The sequence below is a fragment of the Acomys russatus genome, chromosome 20 (genome assembly GCF_903995435.1).
Source record: "Acomys russatus chromosome 20, mAcoRus1.1, whole genome shotgun sequence".
Classification (NCBI taxonomy): Eukaryota; Metazoa; Chordata; class Mammalia; order Rodentia; family Muridae; genus Acomys; species Acomys russatus.
This window is the reverse complement of record NC_067156.1, coordinates 63,736,716-63,760,078: the sequence shown is the minus strand read 5'-3', so window position 1 is coordinate 63,760,078 and position 23,363 is coordinate 63,736,716. Positions and strand designations below refer to the sequence as shown.

The following is a 23,363-nucleotide window of genomic DNA, read 5'->3' as shown; positions in this document are numbered from 1 at the left end:
AAGACAGAAACATTAGCAGGCCTAAAACTCTAAAGCAATGGAACCTTTATGCCAAATAAATTCTCCCTTTTTCCTTATTTTTGAGGTTGGTTGTTTGTTCTTTGTTTTTGGTAATAAGGTCTTACATACAGACCAAGCTGGTCTCAAACTCAAAGGGCTTCATCTTGAGCATCCTGATCTACAGCTGCAGGTGTGTGCCACCACACCTGGCTTCACTTATGTGACACCACCACAGATAAAACTGATAAAACAGAGGACTCTGTGGAACCTACCATGGAGACCTGTGGAGTGGCCTCAGGGATGAATCAGATGAGCTTAGGTGGGAGGGAAGGTTTACACAGGAATACTGCTCTGTTCTGTTCACACAGGGATCAAACTACATGCAGGAGCTTAAGAGAAGAGCAGTCCAGACAAAGGGGACAGAGGAAGCAAAAATCAAAGAAAAGCATGTAGCTTTTGCATAAATGCGCACGCGCGCATGCGTGCACACACACACACACAAACTTTTACATGTGCTCCAGTTGTTTGAAAATGCACAACAAGGGAAATGGAAAGTAATGCACAAAGCTGTCAGAAACCAAAAGGTACACACCTGCTTGTCTGACAAGAGAACATCTGAGGCACTATGAAGCACAGAGCTCTCTACTGAGACTGCCCCCTGCTGGCTGCTCGGGGGATAGCAACCCAGTGCTCTCAAAGTGGCTTTCCAGCATTCAGGACTCAGCAGCTGCTCCGCAGAGCCTAGAGAAAGAGACAAAGACAACAAGTCTGTGTTTTCTCCAAACTAGTTTTTCAATCCGAATCAAAGAACATGTGTATTCTACAAAATGATGATGATGATGATGAAGAAGGAGGAGGGGGAGGAGGAGGAGATAATTCAAACCAAATCTGTAGGGATGCATGGTATAAGGAGACTAAAGGAAAGGGACAACAAAAGTGACTTAATTGGGAATGAGCTCCACTGAAGCCATTGGAGCTGGAGAGCTGGGGGTAGGTGTGACCTCACACTCCTACTGTGATTGATAAATTTTATTAATGTGAGTGTGTGTGTGTGTACGACAAGAGTATGAGTGCAGATGCACACACATGATCCAGCACTCAATACGGAGATGAGAGGACAATTTTGAGGAGTAGTTCCCTCCTTTCACCATGGTTTCTAGGAACTGCACTCTGGTCATCAGGCTTGAACAGCCACCTGCTGAGCCATTCCTCTGGCCTCACCCTAACAGCTTTGGATGGCTACAGAACGGTAAACGTGATCTCTAGTTCTCAGACACTCACTTTGCACCAGCAGCCTGAGGACATCGCTGTATTGGTCAGGGAACTGGTAGAGTAGAAGGTGCGTCCAGTGCTTACAGAAAAGGTTAAAGGGCATCAGAATGTCCTCATCTGGCTCAAGGCCCCAGGCGGTCAACGCCAGGTGAATGGACTCCAGAAGCCTGGTGCGATCAGACAGAGGGGGTTTAGTGGCCGCTAACCATTGCTTAACATCGAACTAAAAGAAAAACAGAAACAAAAAGCAGTTTTATTTACACTAGAAAATTAGGCGAAGCTAAGAGGTCTGTGCAAACTGAAAAATCAAAGACCATCCTGTAATTAGTTACCTGTCTACCTACCACACAGAAACTAAACTACATGGATATGGCCGATGGGCACTATGGCACCACCGTCTCTATTCATCCTCCGAGTTCTGAGTAGTGCCCTTAGCCAACCTTCTTTTGAAACACAAAGATCTTTCTTGGGACTGGGTAGGACATGTTCAGAAGCAGAGCACTCACCTTGAAGGCTCACAGCACCGCAAACAGAAACAAAACCCAGTACTGACTAAGCATTCACTATTGACTTACAGTTCCATTCTGTTTCTGAAGACTCCATACACTTCTGTCTTTTGTACTAAATTTCCTTTCTGAGACCTGAGCAGTTTCAGAGCTGCCCTTCACTCATTAGTGTCAGAGCCAAGCAGCCCTTTTACAGAGTGCACTTAACAGCCATGTGTTTAGTGTCACTAGTTACCTACTTAAGTTTGTAGAAAGTCAGACTGTTGGAATCTTCCAACGTTCCATACTATAAAATATATGCACCTCTGCTATAGACTGAGGTCAGCCATTAGCCCAGCAACATGCCAGGGTTCCACTGCTTCATAAATGCCACGGAAACAAAGGAGGATGAGGGAAGCTTACTTAGACTGGGCTTGTTCAAAGCATGAGGGAGTCAAGCACATAATATCTCACAGATCAAACAACCCAGGCACAAATTCAAGATAAATTAAAAGAATTATTAAAGCCTTCATAGGACTATTTCAGCTTTTTTGGGTTTTTTTTTTTTTATTTGTTTGTTTGGTTTTGTTTTTGTTTTTGAGACCGAGTTTCTCTTTGCAGCCCTAGCTGTCCTGGACTCACTTTGTAGACCAGGCTGGCCTCCAACTCACAGAGATCTGCCTGTCTCTGCCTGCCCAAGTGCACCATCAAAAAAACGCATACCAAGTTTTTAAAGAAAGCTTGGAATGCAGTCCTCTAGAGATTCACACTAGGTGGGAACAGACTGCCCACAAAGCACAGCCAATGTCCTTGGCCACTGCACTTGGCCACTGCAACAAGAACCAGCTCTTGTGGTTCTATGACATGAGAAGCAACCGTCATCCCTGACTAGCCACAGGCGTAGCAGTTAGTACCTTGGTAAGCAGCATGAAAATCATGTCACTGTTGTCCTCACTTAGAAACTTCACCACTTTTTCATACAACAGGATGAACTCGGCTGGAGCAGCATTGGGCGTGAAGAAAGGAGAGAGCAGGGAGCAGAGCCGCCTGTTCTTCAGAATGGTCTGCAGCACCTTCCTGCACTCTGACTTAGTGCCGCTGATGAACACCTGGGCAGAGCACAGAGCACTGTCACTCAACTCTCTCTTCCCTCGGTTTTTAAGCAGTCAATTTCAAAGGTACTAAATAAGGTGAAATTTTTTTTGTAAATGAACATATATAATAAAAAGATATCCAAAATCATGCACCTTTAATCATAGCACTAAGGAGACAGAGATAAGGGGATGTCTGTGAGCTAGAGACCAGCCTGGTCTACATAGTGAGTTCCTGGCCACCCAGAGCTGGAAAGTAAGACCCTGTCTCTAATCATCATCATCATCATCATCATCATCATCATCATCATCATCATCATCATCATCCTCATCATCATCATCAATGTGGCTCAAAGGCTAAAGTGCACTAGAGCATAAGTGGCTCTCTAAGCAGCCTCAGGATCAGGAAGGCTTTGCTAAAAATAACTTTTTTTTGTCTTCTACACTGTATGGCTCATAATAAACACATATTAACTTCATGATAATCAGCTGTTGACATAGGTCAGTGGTGGAGCAACTGCCTAGCATAGGCAAAGCCCAGAGTTAAAGCCCAAAGGGAAAAAAGGAAGAAAAAGAAGTGGTTGCATGTGATCAGCATTCCTTTATGGGTACCCAACTGCTCGATAAATTTGGATGCAAATATGGTATCTGAACAGCATCCCTTTTGGGTACCCAACTGCTTGACGAAGTTTGAATGTAAATATGTAGCCAGGGTTGCATTTTCCAAACAATGTGTAAGTCTGTTCGGATACTTTGCCTTTGCTCTGTTTAAACAAGACAGAAAACAAATGGTGGTAGAAACAGCAGCTGGGAGGCAGTGGTGGGGGAGCCACACTGTCAGAAGCCCCAACACTCATGGCTGTGTTCTTTAGGGAAGTTGCTTTGTCATTGAAATGCCAGTCGCTTCTTTTTTGAATAAATAGCAATACTAGGGATTCTGCACGCTGGGCCAGATTTTACCATGGAGCTATGACTCCCTACCTTCTTTGGTTTTTTTGTTTGTTTGTTTGTTTTTTAACTTTTTTAGACAAGGTTGCTCAGGTTAACCTTCAACCCATTCTGTAGCCTTAGGCAGGCCTTGAACTTGGGACCCTAAGTAGCTAGACTGCCGGCTATGTCACTAGGACCCACTCTTCTTGATCATGTTCAAGATAAGAATGGTACCAACTACAGAGTCAACATGAAGACAAACTTTAAAAATTAATTAGAAACTATTTTGCAAATGATAAACTTTAGCGATGTTATTGTCAATAATACCAACAACCTATGCCAAAATCTGATGTCTCCCTAGCCTTGTAGAAGCAGCAGCACTCCACAACAAAAATTCTGTCAGTGTCATAGTATGCCAACAGTTCTCAAGAGGCGTCTGATTGTAAGTAGTCAAGATACCATGGGGATTCGCTGACTGTCTGCACATGGCTAACAACTGGGAATAGTCTTACCTGCCCCAAGATCTCAACGCACGAAGTGAAGAATTGCCTTGTAGGAGGATGGCGCTGGGTCTCGTCACTCACATAGTCCACAACAGTAAAGAAAAGGCTAATGCCAATTTTCTGAACTCCAGGTGTGGGTTGTAACTTATAAGCATTCACTAGGGCCCTGTGGGTAATGGTGAGCACAAAAATTGTCTTACTATAAATAATCCATATTCTCAAATGTCCCTTTGATTTCCCACACTCCTCGGGCAATATCTGTAAGTCTTCAGAGCCCTATGCAAATAACACTTCAAAATACTACATGTGGTAAATGTGTAGCAATTGCCCAACAATTCACATTTGATTTTATACTTCCCTAGAGAAAATAAAAGTCAGCTGTTATTGTAAGTACCAATTAACATTCTGACACATATTAAAGTTTTTCATGTAGTGTATGTAATTCATAGTTACTTATAATTCATAATGACTTTTGTATTCCTTGGAGCTCTTTTGAGTCTGGGTTATTTCACCAAACATAATGGTTTTCATTTCTGAATATTTTCTAGCAAATATCATGATTCCTTATTTTTTAGGGTTTTTGTTTGTTTTATTTTGTTTTGTTTTTCAAGACAGTGTTTTCTCTGTGTAGCCCTGGCTGTCCTGGAACTCTCATTGTAGACAAAGATTCACCTGCCTCTGCCTCCCAAGTACCAGGATTAATGGTGTGAGCCACCATGCCCGGCCTATTCCTTACATTTTTAAACGAAAGAATGTTGATCTTTCTACATTTTAAAATCTAAAATATACCTGAGAGTGACACGAGCATCTGGGACACAAGTGGTACATGTACATATATGCAGGAAAAACACTAATACACGTAAAACAAATCTAAAATTTTTTTCTAAGATTTCCTTCCATGTTCACATTTTCTAGTATGATCACAGTGATAAAAATACCAACCTGTGGTTATTCTGATCTTTGCTAAAGGGGTCAATGACTTGCCAGCAAGTGGAGTGACCTTAAATTAAGACAACATTCTCCTGAGCTTTATCCAGCTTGCTTTAGGAAAGGTGAACATATGCCAGGAGCTCTCAGAGAAAACCATAATGACCATCTGAAAGCTTAAAAAGCCCTCATCCCTGCGAGTAATGGAAGTGAATGTCACTGTGTAATCTGAGCTGACAACGTTAACTTCCCAGGTGAGGATGACACTAGTGTAAACTCACTGAGTTCCCACGCGCAGCACTATCTTACAGGTCAAGCATCTGCAAACTTTTTCTGGAAAGACCCAGATAGGAAATATTTTTGTTTGTGAGCCATAAAGCAAGCATCAGAAATAGTCAATTCTGTTGTTGAAGTGTATAACTCATAGCCATTATGAGTAACAGAGAAGGCTGTGCTCCAATAAAACTATTTATAAAACAGATAGCTAGTCAGATTGGACCCAACAGCCCTAGTTTGCTAATTCCCATCCTAAATGACCAGGTGTTTAAGGCAGGGAAGGGGCAAGGTGACATGCATGAGTACCATCAACAGCAAAGCCAACAGTGAAATGGTGGCCACCAGGACTCACGTGATCAGGTTCTCTGCATGCACGGCGGCCTCCACAATGTTTAGTGCCGGGGGCTTAGCAGCTTCAGCTTGGAACTGCCTCACTTCTTTTTGCAGAACATGGACCTGCTGGCTTACCGCTTCGTTCTTGTACATGCCTTCAAACTAATAATAATTCAAGGAGTCAGCTGACTTTTTACATTGTTGTTATTGTTGTTTTGTTTTGTTTTTTTCATTTTTGAAATGGTCTTACTCAGTAGCCCAGGCTGGCCTCAAACACATGACAATACTTCTGCCTCAGCCTCCCCAGTGCTAGGATTAGAGGTATGATCTATCACACCCAACCCTCAACAGTCTTGTTTTCCCCTAATACTTCTAGAACAGGCGGTTTACTATAAGTACAGTGGCATATGATGAAGAGAATATTATTATAGTCAATAATACAATTTAACGCAAACCTTGGTTGAATGTAAAATGAATGGAGAGCTATGTCAAAAACTATTCAAGGATTATTTTAGCACTCAAGATAGAAGCAGAAGGGTCTTGAGTTCAAGGTCATCCCGTGCTATACATAGAGACCCAAACTCTTAAAAAAAAAAAAAAAGAAAGAAAGAAAGAGTAGGGCTGGAGAGATGGAGAGAGGTTAAGAGCACTGGCTGCTCTTCCAGAAGTCCTGAGTTCGATTCCCAGCAACCACACGGTGGCTCACAACCATCTATAAGGAGATCTGGTGCCCTCTTCTGGTGTACAGACAGACCTGCAGGCAGAACACTGTATACGTAGTAAATAAATAAATCTTTTTTTTTTTTAATTGACAAAACATTCTAGTTTTCTTATGTTTCAACTGTTCAAACCCCCATCAAAAAACAGAACCACCACCTCTCCTGCTGGGGTATTTCCCTCTCTGGAGAGAAGGAGTCGGGCAGAGGGCTGAAACAGGATCAGTCTCATCCAGTTCAGGACCAACACACTCTCCTGGATTCAATTAACCACCTTAGTCAACAAGTGCAGCACAGTGGGATGCTCAAACAGATCCTGAGTCCCTCCCAGGGACTGAGCCTGTAGACTACCTTTGGCCTACTTGACAAGCATCAGCCGGTGAGACGCCATGTCTCAGAAGAGCAAGAGGATGGCACTATGATGTCCTCATATCGCGCATATACAGAACTAAGTCCACTTAGAAGTGGCCGCAGTTTGATGTCGTCATCTCCCCAGCCACAGTTCTCCTCCCTGCACTCTGACTGTTCTCTGACAAGTTCTGACTGATTCTTACATGCCTGAGCAGGTCCTTTAAGTGTTTTCCTTTGTGACGGGAACTAAGAATTCCACACAATTCCCTGGAAGCTTGTTCATACTTGCACTCAGGCCATTCTCTCGCCTCTCTCACAGCAGTTCCCACTGTCCCACTTACTACCCACCTCTTCTGTATTTTATTGTTTTATAATTTTGTTTATTTTTGTTTAAAATGACAGGTGTTTTCACAGCGTCTGTTTCTTCCTCTTTGTGCTAGGCACACATACAGCCTGAATATTTGCTTTGCCTGTACTCTAGATGGGGAGAACACAAAGGGTTAAGGTAGTGAGTGGGGGGGGTGTTCAACACACAAGGGGGTTGGTGTTCTTTCAGAGAAGCCTCAGAAGGACTAGGGATGTAATACCATTGTTTGCCTAGCATAGACATAACCTCCAGCGCTGTATAAACTCGGCAGTGGTGCACACCTGTAATCCCAGGACAAGCTCAAGGTCATCCTTGACTATATATCAAGTTTACCACCAAGCACACTGGGTTCTGTGGCTTAAACTCAGATCCTCAGGCTGCAAGATAAGCATTCTAGATCTCGACAAGAACACTATGAGTGAGCTGGGTGGACCTGTGGTGGGCAACATCAGCATCATCCTCAAACATACTGAGGTGGCCCACTGCCGGGACCTCTACAAAGCTGCACTGTCAGCACCCTGTAAACACAGCTCCCTCCAGGCACCCTTGCCTATGATGCCAGTAATGCCTCTTCCCAAAGGATCAGCAACCTGAACCATGACTTTCAACCATATACTCCTCACTGGCACCAGATATCAGCCGCGTCTACAAGGTCTCCACCACTGCATCCAGTAAGATGGTAGCAATGAAGGCCAAGGATGCCACTGCTTCACGCAGGGAGGGCTGCTCACACCAAGCAAGACAAGGTCACTACACAGATAAGGAAGTACAGCATCTATATGCCCAAGATCCTAGAGCAACAGCAGCAGACAAAAGGCCTGCCCAAGGCATCCATGTTTGACTGTCCCTCAGAGACACAAGAAATAAGCCCAAACGAGTTTTCAAACACAGGCCATCCCAGCGATAAATAAGGATCTGACTTGGGACAATAATAATGCCAGCTGCAACTCTTTCAGCTGAGGCTCTAAAGAAGCAGGGACAGGGACCAGACAAGGCCAGTCCCAGCCAGTGGGCTGTCAAAGCAGGACCACAAGCTTAGTAACTACTACCAGAGCTCCCCAGAATGCTGAGGCACCAGTGCTTTCCTCTCACGCTGGGCTAGAGACAGAGCAGCTCACTCTGGCGGGGCTGAGGGGCCAGTTCCAGCAAGGGCTATGGAGGCGGACAGTCTATGCAGACACCTGAGCTTGAGCTGTTCAGCTGACTGACCACAGGGCCCTCTAGATCCCATGCAGAGTGGGGTGAAGTACAACATAACAAGCCGATCAACGCCCTCCAGCCTTCTTCAAGGGCACACCAGCTCCAAGTGACACTCTGCTTATTGTCCTCAAGTGTTCACACTGATTCCAAGAACTTGGGAAATTGGGCATCTTCTTTGTCTGAGATACTCCTTGAGGACTCTGAGACTGTCTTCCCTCCTGCCTTGTCAGGTGACCCTCACCTACCTCTCCCTAGTGCCAAGTGCCCTTCCTCATCCAGCAGCTCTGCTGCCTTACATCCTCTGGTGGATCCTACACCCACACTGCAGGTACCACAGGAGGGGACCCAGAATCCCCGCCCTGAGACTGCCCTCGCTCCTCTGCCGCCCCGTTTAGGAACATCTCTGCCTCTCTTCACTGTTCATTTCTTTTGTATTTTCTGTCCCTATGGCAACACATGACCATCTGCTACATCCTGCCCAACTCTTCAGTACCTCTCGCTTCCTACCAGTTACTCAGGGATACCGGCACTGAGCCTGTACCTCGATGGCTGCCCTCCACTCCCAGGCTGAAGACCCTAGAACCCTGAGCTATAGTCAAGATATTTTCATTTCTCTGTCCTGAGTATCTATTTCTTTTCATCTTTTGGTGAGTGGGCAAGGGGCACTGGGAAAGGAGGCTAGTTTGGAGAGATGATATCTATTTTAATATATTTTTACACCTTCTCTAAAACAACAGGATGAGGGAGGAAGATGAACCCAATCAAGCACGTGTCCAAGAAAGAGCAACTGGCCAACTGATGAGTTCCTGGTAAGTTTGTCAGACTCTTAGTAAAGATGTGAAAAATAAGAATTAATGGAGTCTATCCTTTTAAAAAGTATGTCTTTCCTACCTGAGGTAGTTGCTAACACAGCCTTTCCCTAACTGACTGTGGTTTTCGTCTCTGTGTTTCTGGTATGTGGATGTGGACAGATGCACGGGATATCCTATGCCCAGGGTGCATCACAAAGATAGACATGGGGTCACTTCCTGGCTGGTGTCAGTGGCTTCTAACTAGAAGAATTCTGTGTCACAACTGCTGATAGCAAAATGTATTCAGGAAATGCTCCAAATTGGGTGCCCTGGCTGCAACTTCAAGGCCACAATTTTTAGACCAGGTCATCACAGAGGCAAAACTTATCTAGCCACAAAGAAGAATATGCTGTGCTCTTTTTTTTATGATTATTACTTTTTCTGGCATGTGGGGGGGTTAATATATGTACATATATATATTCACATAGTACATGAGTCATGTGTGTATGTGTGCACAATCATGCATAGATGCAAGGGCACATGCATCCACTTCATATATTGAGACAGAGCCTCGCACTTGAACCCAACACTTGCCTATTTGGCTAATATGGTTATCCAGCTTGTTCCACAGAGTCCCTGTGGCTGCCTCTCAGGTTTTGAGAATCAAGGCAGGCTATCACATCTGCCTTGCATTTACACAGGTGCTGGGGATCTGAACCCTGGTCCTCATGAGTGCATAGCAAATGCTTTACCCACTAAGCTAATGTCCCAGCCCATACTGCATTCTTTTATTCTAGATTTCACATTTATGTGCCCATAGGGATCATCACTTCAGTGGCAGAGGAGAAAATTTTATGCACCCAAACTGTGAAGTGAATGGTGCTTCTGTAACATCTGTCATAAAGCATGAGGGAAAACACCGAAGAAACAAGGCAATAGAGAGCTATGAATACCCCCTTGGTATCAGCCTTTAAGCACAGCAATGCTCAAGATTACAGAGTTTCAAAGGCCATCTCCCTCAACGGCCTCTTTACCACAAATGAGAACGATCGCTTGTGAATGGAACTCCTGTTGGCGACGATGTGCAAGAGAATCTGACATTGACTCAGCTCCTGCAGTTCGCTACTGAACAGGGGACCATGCACTTGGCTGGCTGAAAGCTGCACATGCTACCATCCAGCATGATGTCCAAAACAGAGACAAGTACTGAGCACTTGGCCACTGAGTACCACATTACAGTAGGCAGCCTCAACAACAGAACCTCTCCTGCACCTTTTCCTAGTAAATTTGAACTAAATAAGAAGGGGGAGGTGCTAAAAAAACATAGTGAGATGAGCACACATACACATTTACAAACACACACAGACAGAGGGAAAGGGAGTATGTGTGTGTGTGTACATTATCATGGCTTTTGGAATGGAGGGACAGTGACCAGAAAGGGAAAGTTTTTTGACAAATATAAAGAGCTGAGACAGAATAGTCAGAACAGAGAGCAAGGGGGGATGACCTGGAGGGACCCCAATGGGCAGGCCACTCTTAAGGGTGAAGCACAGCTGAGAAGCTGAAAAAGAGCAGAACATGTGCAAGGCAGAATTCTAAGCCCTCATTCTCTCATAGTTTTCTCACTCACATGGGGAGCAGTGGTATTTAAACCTTTTCTTTATATCCACATACCCAGAGGCCATCTTCAGCTACCACTGCAATAACTATATCCCATTTGTAAATGCTGTAAATATAATTTATCAACTTAATTAAATGAGACCCTCATAAATGCTACATTTAAAGTCTTGAAGACCAATGGTCCTGTCTGTTTCACATCTTTGGGCATATCTATTTTTCCCTTTCACAATAACTGTGTTATATAAGACTCACCAGTGTTGCACAAAAGTCTTCACACTTCCCACCACTGTTGAAAGATTTCTTATCTTACTAAGAATAGATGTGAGAGGGACTGAAAGACTCCAGCTCTCAATACCAAGAAGCTACAGAAAATGGATCAAAGCAGCATGGTGAAAGTCCTTCCATTTGAGTCATTTTAATGAGACAAAGACAAATTGGACAAAGCACGTCCTTTACAAGGTTTTACAAAAATGGGAGGCCCTTGGTGGGCCTTTTCCACCTTTTATTTCTAGAAATGGAAAAATTATTCATTTAAGAATAAATCAATCCTTGGTCTAGCAAATATGCCCTGCACTACTAACAAGAACAAAAAGAACTCATTCATAAATCACTCCGTTTCCTCTAGGGATATCACTGAACTATGAAAGGCAGCTCCTGGAACTGGAGACTACTCAAGAAACACGTCTCACTTCTCAAAATACATTCAGCTTTTATATACTCCAAATAAGTTATGCAAGTTCAAAGAGTTGCAGACAGCTGGAAATATCCAGAAAATTTTTATTAAGCAAGAAAATGAGGTAATATGAAATCTTTCTAAATGAACCATTAAAAATTACATCTGAAAAAACTGACTATACAATTATTTTTCCATAAAACTAATGTTTAGAAACTGATCAAGAACAAAATGTTCAACTAAGATCGTGTATTCTACAGTGACACAGACTCTGATAGAAAGTAATGCATGTGTTCATTTAAAGTGAAATCTCACTGTCTTTACCAGCTCCCTGAAGCTGAAGCCAAAGCAAATTGAGTGGCCTGGCAATACTGAATGTGAAAAACACAGGTCCTGAACGTAAGTGGATATGAGCACTGCAGATGTCGCTCAGTGATGAAGCACTTGTTCGGTTCTGGGTTCAATCCCCAGCAACATAAAAATAATAATAAGACACCCAGCAACACTGAAAACTGACTTCTGATGGATGTGTGCTGGTTTCTAACTGAATGACGTAGCTGTGTTACCTGGAACGCTAACAGATATGAACCTGTCTCTCTAACTCATCCCCTGTCTGTGAAGTAAGTGGGAAGCTGTAAGAGCAGTGCCTCTGAGAGTCGCAGCATGTGCAAGGGACATAAATGACTCTAACAGGCTGGAAAAGGCATGGTATTGCACATGCACCATTCCTTCTGCTCTTCAGGAATGAGAAACTGGTATTCAAATGAGAGGGTCAATTGGAATTTATACCAAAAGCATTAAGATGCCAAATGGACCAAAAAGTAACCATTGGCGAAGAATGACTACAACTTCTAGGAAAAGGTCTCCACGTCCACACTGTTCATAGCCAAGCATTCTACACCAGCTGCTAAAGACAGCTCACAGAACGCGATGCAGAGGTTATAAATACAGCTTCCTACAACACGTGCTCACTGTGAAGCACTGACAGCACAAACACAAATAAGACGGTCACTGATCTCCTGCGACTCAAAATCTACCAACAGCCACAGAACTAATGACACACACAGCCTCATTAACATAACCTGACAAGTGGTTTGGCTTCCACCTGCACTAGAAGGTGCCCTAGACGATATAGACAGATGATACACACATGAGTAAGGAACACTATCCCCACAGGATTCCATCTGGCAGGGAAAAAAGAACAAGTTACTACCACACTTTAAGTACAAGGTGCCATGGAGGGAAGGGCTTGTCACCCTGACCATAAATGACCTCTCAAAATGCAACAATGAGTGTGAAGGCTAAGAACGGAATGCGTGGAGGACGGAAGCAGCAGGGCTATAAGGCACAGTGTGACCACATGGTTCTCAGAGAGTGGATAAAGCTAAGTGGCTAAAAACAGACTGTTTAAGAGGTGGTCAAGAGTTTTCAAAACAAGATTCCTCGCCCTGTTTTTTTGTTGTTGTTTTGTTTTGTTTTTAAATCAGGCTATGAAGGACTGGAAAGCCAGTGTGGGTTTAAAGCCTGGAAATGCAGTCAGGACTGAGACTAAGAGATGAATGGCGGAAGAAGGAAACAACAGAGAGAGGGCTGTGGGCAGGAGCTAGCAGGGGAGCCCAGGGAGGTGTGGTAAGCTGCTGGAGGGCAGCAGCAATAAAGACAAAGAGGAGGGAGTTCCACAGGCCAAACCAATGTGCGCGGGAAGGAGCAAGATGGGCAGAGAGTGATGGGCAGAGAGTGGGAGAGAGAGTGTGAAAGAAATGACAACAATGCTGCACTTTCATCTTGGAGAGCGGGTGGGAAGGGCCTTCCCAGTTGACATCTAGATGTGGAACTGGGAAGAGCATCCCTGACTAAGCTCATCAGTATGCCCAAACTTCATGGCTATGAGCTCCCATTTCACTCTACCTTGCTCTTAGCTGTTAATGAGTACACAAGAAAAATAATTTTATCTTCAATTCCTAAAATTATCAACCAACAAATACTATGCAGAGACAGAAACAGTTCTGTAACTGTCGAGATGCATTCTTCTCAAGTCTCAGACTACAAGTTGTTTCCTCTTTGCATGCTTTAATTCCCCGGCACATCTGCATGATTGAGCAAATCTGTCCTGTTTCCGTTCTTGTATGTGCTTTCCCCATAACCTCCCTCTTGTGTTTTCTATGTGCACAATCTATCATCTTTCTGACCAGCCTTCAGCAGAAAGGTATTTTGAAGATATTTCTAGAAGGGATTCTTTTTTATCTCAAAATTAACAAAATACCAGGTTACAAAAGAAACTCAATTCAGGAGTTCAGACATAAAATACTATAATCTCCTTTTTTGAAAGAAAGAGACAAGTCACTGTTGGCCAGGGTTACATCCTGCTCTAAGGCCAGCCTGGTCTACAGCCAAGGCTACACAGAGAAATCATCTTGAGAAACAACAACAACAACAAGCAAACAAACAAGCAAAGCCCTGAGCATAATAATAAACCATCTCCCTCTTTCTATGACCAGAATCATGTCAACTTCTCCCTGTCCAGGTCTAACTCTGCCCAGCTATCCCAGGCTAACCCAGGCTAACAGACTTTACTTCCAGCTTCACAACTTAGCAACAGGTGACCTTTCTTAAATAACTCTACCTAGTCTTACTTAAAGCATTGGTAACTGAAGGTTAAGTCACTGACAGAAAACTAACTTTTGGAAATGCCTGGCCAAAGACAGCAGTGTTTAGGAGTCTGACATGCCTCAATACAAGGTTAGCTCATAACCTGGAGTTATCTTGACTTTAACATTAGATGTATACAACTAAAAACAAAAAAATATATATATAAAATAAATGTCAAGGTATTGAAAAATACAGAAGTCTAACAGATAACTTTAGAAAAGATATTTTAGAAGAAGCAGTGTTACATAGAAAGCAATTCAGAGTAAACATAACAGTAAAATGTGGATTTGAAAAGGGGTAGGTGCTTCTAAAAGACAATTAACAATGAGGAAAGAAATGACTCAATTTCTTAAAGCTAATAAAAGCATGTTTATGCAAATGTGGTCAGGCAGCAGGCATGCCTATCTCCAAATGTCCCATCTGCAACTCAAGTAATGCTGCTAAGCTCATCTGCACAGGGGTGAGGTGCACCCACTACATGGAAAATGAAGATAAGCAATGTGCATCTCACTGCATTGCTATGAGATCAAGTAAGTCATATAAAATGTTGAGACAGAGCCTGATACGGACTAAGTACTGTACAAGCCAGCTTAGGCTCAGTTCCTATTCTGAACTAACAATTATCTCAGAACCAACTTCTGTCTCTATTTCCAGTGTAATGGTGACAAGCAGGTGAATTTTTTAGACAGATTGCTACATACCTCATTTACCTGTTGGCCAGCTCTGCCCAACACTCTGCTTCCCCCACATGTCCTCAGTAGCTGCCTGCTACCCACACCATCAGCTTCAGTCCCATGATCACCTGACACAACCTTTGCCGTGAGAACCCTGAGCACTATTCCCCAGAACACCTGAAACCAACTGGTCTAGCACGGGGCCTAGACAGCAACACAGAAATCCATGCCATTATTTCTTCTAACTGTACCCAAAGTACCATCATCAAAATCTAAGAAGGAGCAACTTAAGCATCCTGGGAAGCTTCCAGATGGTTTTCCTCATTTTGGAACTCCTAGCTTTCAGTACTTTCTTGCAGGACACATCTGTCACAGGATGTATTTTGGAGCTACATATGTACAAAAATATTTTTTGCAATTTCTACAAAAGTCTTTTGTTATCTGTGGGAAACTGAAGGCAATGTAGTTTGTTCTCTGGGTATCTTCACTCTCTGTGATACTCTAAAAATATTTCAAGACACGGGTCATATGTTATTTGTATTTTTCTCAGTAATATGCCAATATAAGGGGCCAATTAAAATCCTGTATATTATGAAGAAATTAAAGAACCTCACCTGAACTGTCACAACTGCTGCTCCTTGGCACTTCTTACCACCACTGCCTCTGCACTCCAGATGTAGAGTGGCCTGCTCTTCACGGTTAATGTACTGTTTGGGCATCGTCTCCAACAGCTCGCCATCCAAGGCAACCTGCTGCAACTCCCGGAGAGCTGCAGCTCTGAAGAGTAACCCCATGTGGGGAAACAAGTCAAGAATGGTTGTATAAAAAGTCATCAAGGGGCTGGGGCTGGAGAGGTGGCTCAGCTCTCAAGAGTGCTAGCTGGTCTTCCTGGCTCAATACTCAGCATCAATACCTAGCACCCACATGGTGGCTTACAACCTGACAGACCATGTCAATAATATATTATCAGACAAATATTCATGTATGCATATAACATATAAGTACCAAATGCCTGATCAAATGTAGCCAAAGAAAAAAATGACAATAAAAGAAATGATTCACATGGGATTTGTAAAACTAAGCCTGTTGTTAAATAAACAGACTTGCCCGTGTATACTCCTCAAGACTGCATTTGAGAACAGTTGACTGTTCTGTATGTACCATGTGAACTCCAAACAAATGACTTTCCTACCCTTTGACCAAGCACCTATGTCAATTTCCTAAAAACACAGAAGACAAAGAGTAAAGCAATGATACAAAAATATAAATTAAATGTTGCCTCCTTCTTTCCAGTATCAGACAGTTTTCTGAAAGGAAGCAGAAAATGTCTTAGCCAGAACCACTGACCTCAGAAACCACCCCCCAGGAAACATGTGAGACTGAAAGTATGTGAGAGTACCGCATAATATGAAATTAAAGGACTTGTCTCGGGGACTGGAGAGGTGGCTAGTAAAAGCATGTATTGCACTTCCACAGGGCCCAAGTTCAGTTTCCGGCACCCATTTCAGGTGGCTAACAACTGCCTAGAACTCCAGCTCCAGGGGTCCAACACCTCTGGCCTTGGTGTGTGCTTGTGCTCATACACTCATTCACACACACAGAAACACACATAGACATGAAATAAAAATTTAAAAAAAGACTTGTAATGACTCAGTTAAATAAAGTGCCTACAATTGTGAGAACACTGTCGAGGAAGCCAACCCACATAATAAATCATCACAGCCGACGAGGCAACAAGTAGGAAGTGCAATTCCCAAGCTCTCCCGGTCTTACCTGGCCTGCTGCTGCAACAGATTCAGGTCTGTGCACATCAGCTGGGTGGCATCCCTCTGACTCAACAGCACAGATGGAGAAATGAGTGGCACAGGAGGTCTCATGGGGAGCAGAGCAAGAGGAGGCTGCGGAGCCTCGTGCTTCCGTAAGTTACTTAGAACCCTTTCTTTAGCTGAAAGGACAGCATATTGAGTCAGTAGAGGGTAGCAAGGGGTGGTAAACACACTAAGTAGACAGAGCTCTGGTCTGTTAACTCTGAAAATTAATGTTACAGATTTTCAGGATAGTTCCTTAGTCAAAAGCTGCTTAAATGGATGGTGAAATGTGTGGTTCTTTCATGTTTTGAATAAGTCCCACAAGCCTAATAATAGGGTAGGGAGCTAGGTGGTCAGGCTGGAGAGACAGACCAGTCTATTAGCTACTGGCTGTGCCAACATTAGGACCTGAGTCCAATACCAAGAACCAACATAAGAAGAAAGGACCATTTCCAGTAGCTCACATCTGTAATCCTGGGGGTGGCAAGGCAGAGACAGTTGGATCCCTGGGACTTGTGAGCTCCAGGCCAATAGCAGACTTGTCTCAAAAAGCAAGTTGTATAAAGAATTACACTCAAGACTGAGCTCTGCTTCCACACGGTGCATGAACACTAACATACACATGTACCCATACACACATGCACACTCCTGCCCCAAAAACACATACAGAATTTACCATCTGATGGTTAAAGAGCAAAGGCTCAGACTGGAGAGATGGCTCAGTGTTTAAGAGCACTGGCTGCTCTTCCAAAGGACCTGGGTTCAATTCCCAGCACCATGTAGCAGCTCACAACTGTCTGTAACTCCAGTTCCAGGGGACCTGGCACTCTCACACATATATACATGTGGGCAGAACACCAATGTAAATAAAAACATCCATTTTTAAAAAGAAAGAACAAAGGCTAGAAGGCTGGTGATCTTAATGTCTAGACAGTCTTGCATGACATCTGGTTTGAACTTACTGTTAGCATACAGTGACCTACTGAGCAGAGGTAAGCAGCCACCATCTGGTTAGAGGTGGTTCAGGGCTGCTATCCTGAGAAACTTCAGAGAAGACAGTGAGAAGGGAATGGGTGTTATGGAACAGAGAAGAAGCAAATCTGAAACTCAGTCAAGTTTTGAGAAGGAAAGCTGAGTAAGGAATGAAAAGTCCTGTAGCCTGTATAGACTGTACACACAGCCAGACAGTGAGTACAAATCACTCATAAAATGACTTACAATGAGCAGCTTAGTCTATGTTAGAAAAGTGAAGGTGTTGGGATGGTACAACTTGGCAGTGATCTCATGGTCTCAGACTGACTCATCACATCAAAATGTTTCCATTCCTAATAGAAAGCTGCATACAAATTCCCAGTTCCCTCAATCTTCACCACACTACACACAAACCACCAAGTAGGTGGGGAACTGAAGGACGTGAGAGAAATGCTGTCATCTCCCAATTCCTTTTAATGCTACAGAAAAGAAAAGGGAAGGTCAAGGGAACCTCAAGTCAGCAAACTCTCAGTGAAAACCTAAGGCACTGCTGTGAATTTCCAGTTTGTTTCAGATTTAACCGTGAATTTTCTATTCTTGTTGAAAAGTAAAAATAAAGTTAGTATCCATAATTTCCATAAAGACATTTGTGTTGTTTATACCCCAAACAGATGGAATTAGCACTCCAAAAGGTCAAGTGTAGCACTTAGGCTTATAGCTTCTGTTTTTCCACTAAAACCACCTTGCATGGATATGGTGAAGCTGGAGAGTTATCATTTGATAAGATTGGTGGCATAATAGGTTACAAGCTTAAGAGAAAAACTAGGGGCTCTTTCCAACCCAATAACTTATCATAAAAGAAAAATCAAGGGTTACATATTCCTCCTCCTCTTCCCCTTCCTCCTCCTCCTCCTCCTCTTACTAGTCTGTTGTTTTAGAGACAGGATCTGACTATGTAGACCAGGCTAGCCTCAAACTCATAGAGATCCATCTGTCTCTGTTTTCCAAGTACAGGGACTAAAGGCATGCACTCCATGCCCAGCCAAGGGAATTTTTTAAACAAAAGAGAAAGAATAAATTCAGGGCATATTTAACTATAATCAATCACTATGGATCAAACTAGTAAAAACACTGAAGTCTAAAAAAACAAATTTGAGAAAAAGAACCTGGCACAAGAGCACTGGTCAAATCTTTCTTACATTTTAAATTGTACGGTCATATTTAAATATGTTATAATCTATCTTTAATTTAATTATGTTACAGTCTAATGAGAAAAATCTTCAATTTATCTAGAAACCCAAGCATCTGTTTGGAATTTCAAACTGTGACTGTTATCTAGAACTGAGTAATAGTGCCCTGAGTGAGCGCAATTACGGCCACTTTCCAGCTCTGTGACCCGTGTAGACCCCACGTCATGCCCCAGGTTCCTTCCCTGCTTCATGGAGATAGCATAATTGGGTTGTATGACCTGACTTCACATACATGAATATAGCCTTCAGGCAGCGTGAAAGCACTACAGACGGGCGGCAACAGAAGCATTGGGGCATCTAGAGCTAACCTAGTATCCCTCACTTAGCAAACACTCAGCAAAGGAAATAAATATCTGTGGACAGGCTGAGGGTATTTCTTTGTTCCTTTCCTCTGCTCCTTTCCACAGGATTTTTGTTTGTTTTTGGTTTTGTTTTTTAATGTGTATATATAAGTTTTCACAAAAATTTTTCTGGGGGAAACAAGGAGAGAAATGTTGGAATTTCAAAAAATGTTGGTGCCTTAGCTGAAACTCTTCAGCACGTAAGTGAAGCCCAGAGGGGTTGTTTCTGTTTTTTGGTTGTTTGGGGGGTTTTTGGGTTTTTTGTTTTTTTGTTTGTTTGTTTTGCTTTTTGGTGTTTTTTCATGGGGGATGGGGGACCTCTTCCTGACTAACAAGTTGACCGGGGCAAAGTTGAAATAAAAGAGTATTCTGCCTCTGCATTGATCACTTCAATGTTTTATTACACTATAATCATAACATGTTAGCAACAATTTATAATTTTATATACATCCTACATTCTAAAAATATATTCCAAAATTACTGTTAAATGTAAATCAAATATAATTTTCTGTGTTTTAAAATTGGGCATATGCAGCAACTCTGAAGGTTAAATGGCCTTTGTGGCCCAGCCTGGAGCTCTGCGTGATAAACACACTCTCTTTCTAGGAAAGTGAGCTGTAAGACAGCAGCAGCATCTGCACAAGCACACCTGTCATCCCAGAGCTCTGAAGGCAGACACAGGGGATCTCTGTGAGTTCCTCTTGATCTACATAGTAAGCTCAGGCCAGCTGGAACTACACAGGGAAATCAGGTAAAAGAAGAGAAGGAGGAGGAGGAGGAAGAAGAAAGAAGGAGGAAGAAGAAGAAGGAGGAGGAGGAGGAGGAGAAACTAAAGCATTTCCTGATACAGTGTCTTCTCAAAAGAAAAAAATCAACCTCTGAATGTTAAAACTGCAAACCCAAATTAATTACATCTAAAGTTCACTTTTAAAAATAGTTTTGTTTTTAAAGCTTTGCAAAAGGAGTGAATGATGAGCCCGAGGCCTCACTGTCGGCTGCAGACAGATGTGTAGTTAGGCCTGGGCCAATGAAGGGGTAGCTATAGAGTCCATGACACCTTCTTGAAGCAATTCTTTAAGGAGACTTCCCTTCTATCTTACTGCAATGTATAAGCAAAGAGGACAACATAAGTGGCCATCTTGATTTGGAGGTAGATGCCACTTAGAAACATGAGAAAGCAAGATAAGAGAACAAAGTACTTGAAGACTCCATGAGTCATGAGGGCTGTCCTACTGCTCTGAGCCACCTTCATGAGACATAACTCACCACCAATTGTGCTTATATCATTCAGGGCTTGCGTTCTATCTTTCATAGCAAACAAGTAAACATGGAATTCTTTTTTCCTCAGCAGCTTAAAATGTATTTGTTTTTTATTTCTATTGATTATTTTTTCACACAGGGCACTCTTAAAGAACAATTCTCATTGGAGACAGAAGGTATGGAACTGTCAATGACTCTGATTCAAACACTCTTTCTTTCAAAAAGGATTGATGCCACAGGACTCACCCAGCAAAGGATCAGTGAAATCCAGCTGTGCTGAAGAACTGCAGAGTTTGGAATGGGACTCGAGCCTGGCCTGTGTCCACAGAGCAACTGTCTCCTGGAACTCATGATGTATGCGCTCCATATTTAAATACTCCACCCACAGGTCCTAGAGTAGAACCAAAACACTTGAAGGTTAGTAGATGATTCATATGGTCACACATACAACTATGAATTTACCTCAGTGAGATACTCAGTTACAAGGAGGTGATCCACTAGGCTCCCAACATAGGGTAAACTGCGTGGCAAATGACAGTTTAAAAACTTTTAGCTTATACACCATGACTATATGCATATTAATGAACTGTAAACACACACACACACACACACACACACACACACACACACACACACACACATAACTACGCTAGTAAATTGTGCCCATATAAGACATATGAGGACACAGAACATTGCTCAGAAGTTAAGACTGCACACTGGTCATGCAGGGGATCTGAGCACAGTTCCTAGCACCCATGTTAGACAGCTTACAAGCACCTGTAACTCTAGCTCCAGTGATCTAAAACCTCTAGCCTCAGTGGGTAGTTGAATGAATGTACACACACCCACCACAGACACAGACACACACACAAACACATACACATGCATGGGCATAGACAATTAAAATAAATTTAAAGTTAAAATAATTAAAACTAGTAAAATTAAATGTTTAAAAAATAAAGACATATCATGCCTGTAATCTCAGCTCTCAGGAGGCTAAAGCAAGAGGACTGGCTGCAAGTCCAAGGCCTCTGGGCTACGTGATAAGAGACAGTCCATCTGAGCTACAGAGCAAGACAATGAATGAATCCGTAAATAATAAATTAATCTGGATTAAATTAAGCCAGATGAAACTAATGCAAATTTATAAGAAATACTAGATACAGGGAAATATGTTAAGCTACACTACAAAATATGTTTGCTGATACATAAAATCAGCAAAAAAAAAAAATATATAGAATGTAAAACAATGTGGACAGAACTAGCCACTATCTTCAACAGATAAAAAAAAAATGAAACAAAGAAAGAATAAGACTTATAGTTAAATAGACCATCAACCACTCACAAAATGAGGATCATGATTCAAACTGTAAAAATAAATAAAACCAAAAGTGTCAGAGCTAGAGGGATGGCTTAGCCACTAAGTGGCAGTTGCTTTTGCAGAGGATCTAGGTTTGGTTCCCAGCACCCACATGGCAGCTCACAACCATCTGCAACTCCAGTTCCAAGGAATCCAACACCCTCTCTGACTTCCATGGCTGTACAGACTTATATCCAGTCAAAACACTCGTACACAGAAAATAAAAATAAATAAATCTTTTTATTTTTATACACACACACACACACACACACACACACACACACACACACACACACACACACACACATATATATATCCTTAATGGTATTTATAAGACAACTAGAATTTAACAGGCAAGTCTGGGTTAAGAGCTGCCAGAACTTAGCCCCTAGGTGAAACAATCCGAGAGAGGCTGTCTTTCCTACTTTCCTGCCTCCTCCTAGGCTAGCTACAGAAACACAGAGAAAACTGAGACTACAAGTTAGGGCTGAAAAAGAATCAAAGACATCGGTGACACAAAGACAACCTATTAGAACACACGGGAACTAGAACCAAGTGGCTCCTAAGCTGACCTATGACCTATGACGTATGTCATAGACAGAAAGACCTGGAATTCATTCCCTATGTGTCTGATGGTAAAGATGACAGCTTAAATAATCAACTGGTCACATCCAGAATAAGTAAGAACACAGTCAGACAAAGGCTGTGTTCCTCAGGTTATGAAAAGCCCTAGAACAAGGGCTTCAGGTGAGACCATTACATATTTGGAGCATTAAGAGAAAATATCCTGTCAAACAAAAGATTGAGATATGCACTGACAAAGTCCATCAGAATGACTGCGTGTGACCACCCATCCCATATCAGTAAGCAGGTCTACTACGATGAGTATGGCCAGTTCATCACATTTAGAAGTGCTTTTTAAAAACGGCATTGTCATAGATTTACCTGCTGGTTCTGCATCACTTTTGCAAGCCTGTAAGTATCATAGTGTTTTGGTAAAGAAGGAATATAGGTATCTCCTTTTTGAAAATTTTCATCTTCTAGCCATAATATATATACATTGAAGAGCCTAAAAGATAAAAACACAATTATATAAAATGTAAAAAGATAGGCAAAGAAATCAAGTTTCTTGTATTACTAAGAACTTAAAAGGCTCCCATGAAGAAACAGGCAGTCCTGCCTGTCCTTAGACTCTCGTGGTGGAAGACCTCACACATCAGAACTTGCTAAGGCAGAAAGTCTGGTAGGGGGCTCTGAGAGCCCTGCCACTGATGGAGTAAATGCCTGGAGGAGTGCTTACACCACAGCCCCAGCATCTGAATTCACAGCTTTGCCATTCCAGTCAGATATAGTCAACCTTAGCACTTGGAAAATACCAAAAGCTAGTTTCCACCCGACAACAGCACTCAGCAGCTTAACAGCAATGGCCCCTCTTTGTTTCGGGAAACCATAAATAAAAACTGCAATCTGTGTATCTTGCCCTCATTAAAAAGAAATATTTTTTAAAATCTGGG

General features: G+C 42.5%; 1 protein-coding gene across 1 annotated transcript in view; it reads right to left on the bottom strand.

The window, feature by feature from the left end:
* Epg5 (ectopic P-granules 5 autophagy tethering factor) overlaps window positions 1-23,363 on the bottom strand; it is a 95,896-nt gene that overhangs the window by 20,369 nt on the left and 52,164 nt on the right. The window contains exons 24-32 of the mRNA XM_051163706.1: window positions 22,795-22,918; window positions 20,736-20,880; window positions 16,632-16,803; window positions 15,473-15,635; window positions 5,837-5,979; window positions 4,291-4,447; window positions 2,672-2,866; window positions 1,282-1,495; window positions 593-741 (exon numbers count right to left, since the gene is read on the bottom strand). Of these exons, the coding sequence (XP_051019663.1) occupies window positions 593-741; window positions 1,282-1,495; window positions 2,672-2,866; window positions 4,291-4,447; window positions 5,837-5,979; window positions 15,473-15,635; window positions 16,632-16,803; window positions 20,736-20,880; window positions 22,795-22,918 (1,462 nt within the window). The remainder of the gene's footprint in view (window positions 1-592; window positions 742-1,281; window positions 1,496-2,671; window positions 2,867-4,290; window positions 4,448-5,836; window positions 5,980-15,472; window positions 15,636-16,631; window positions 16,804-20,735; window positions 20,881-22,794; window positions 22,919-23,363) is intronic.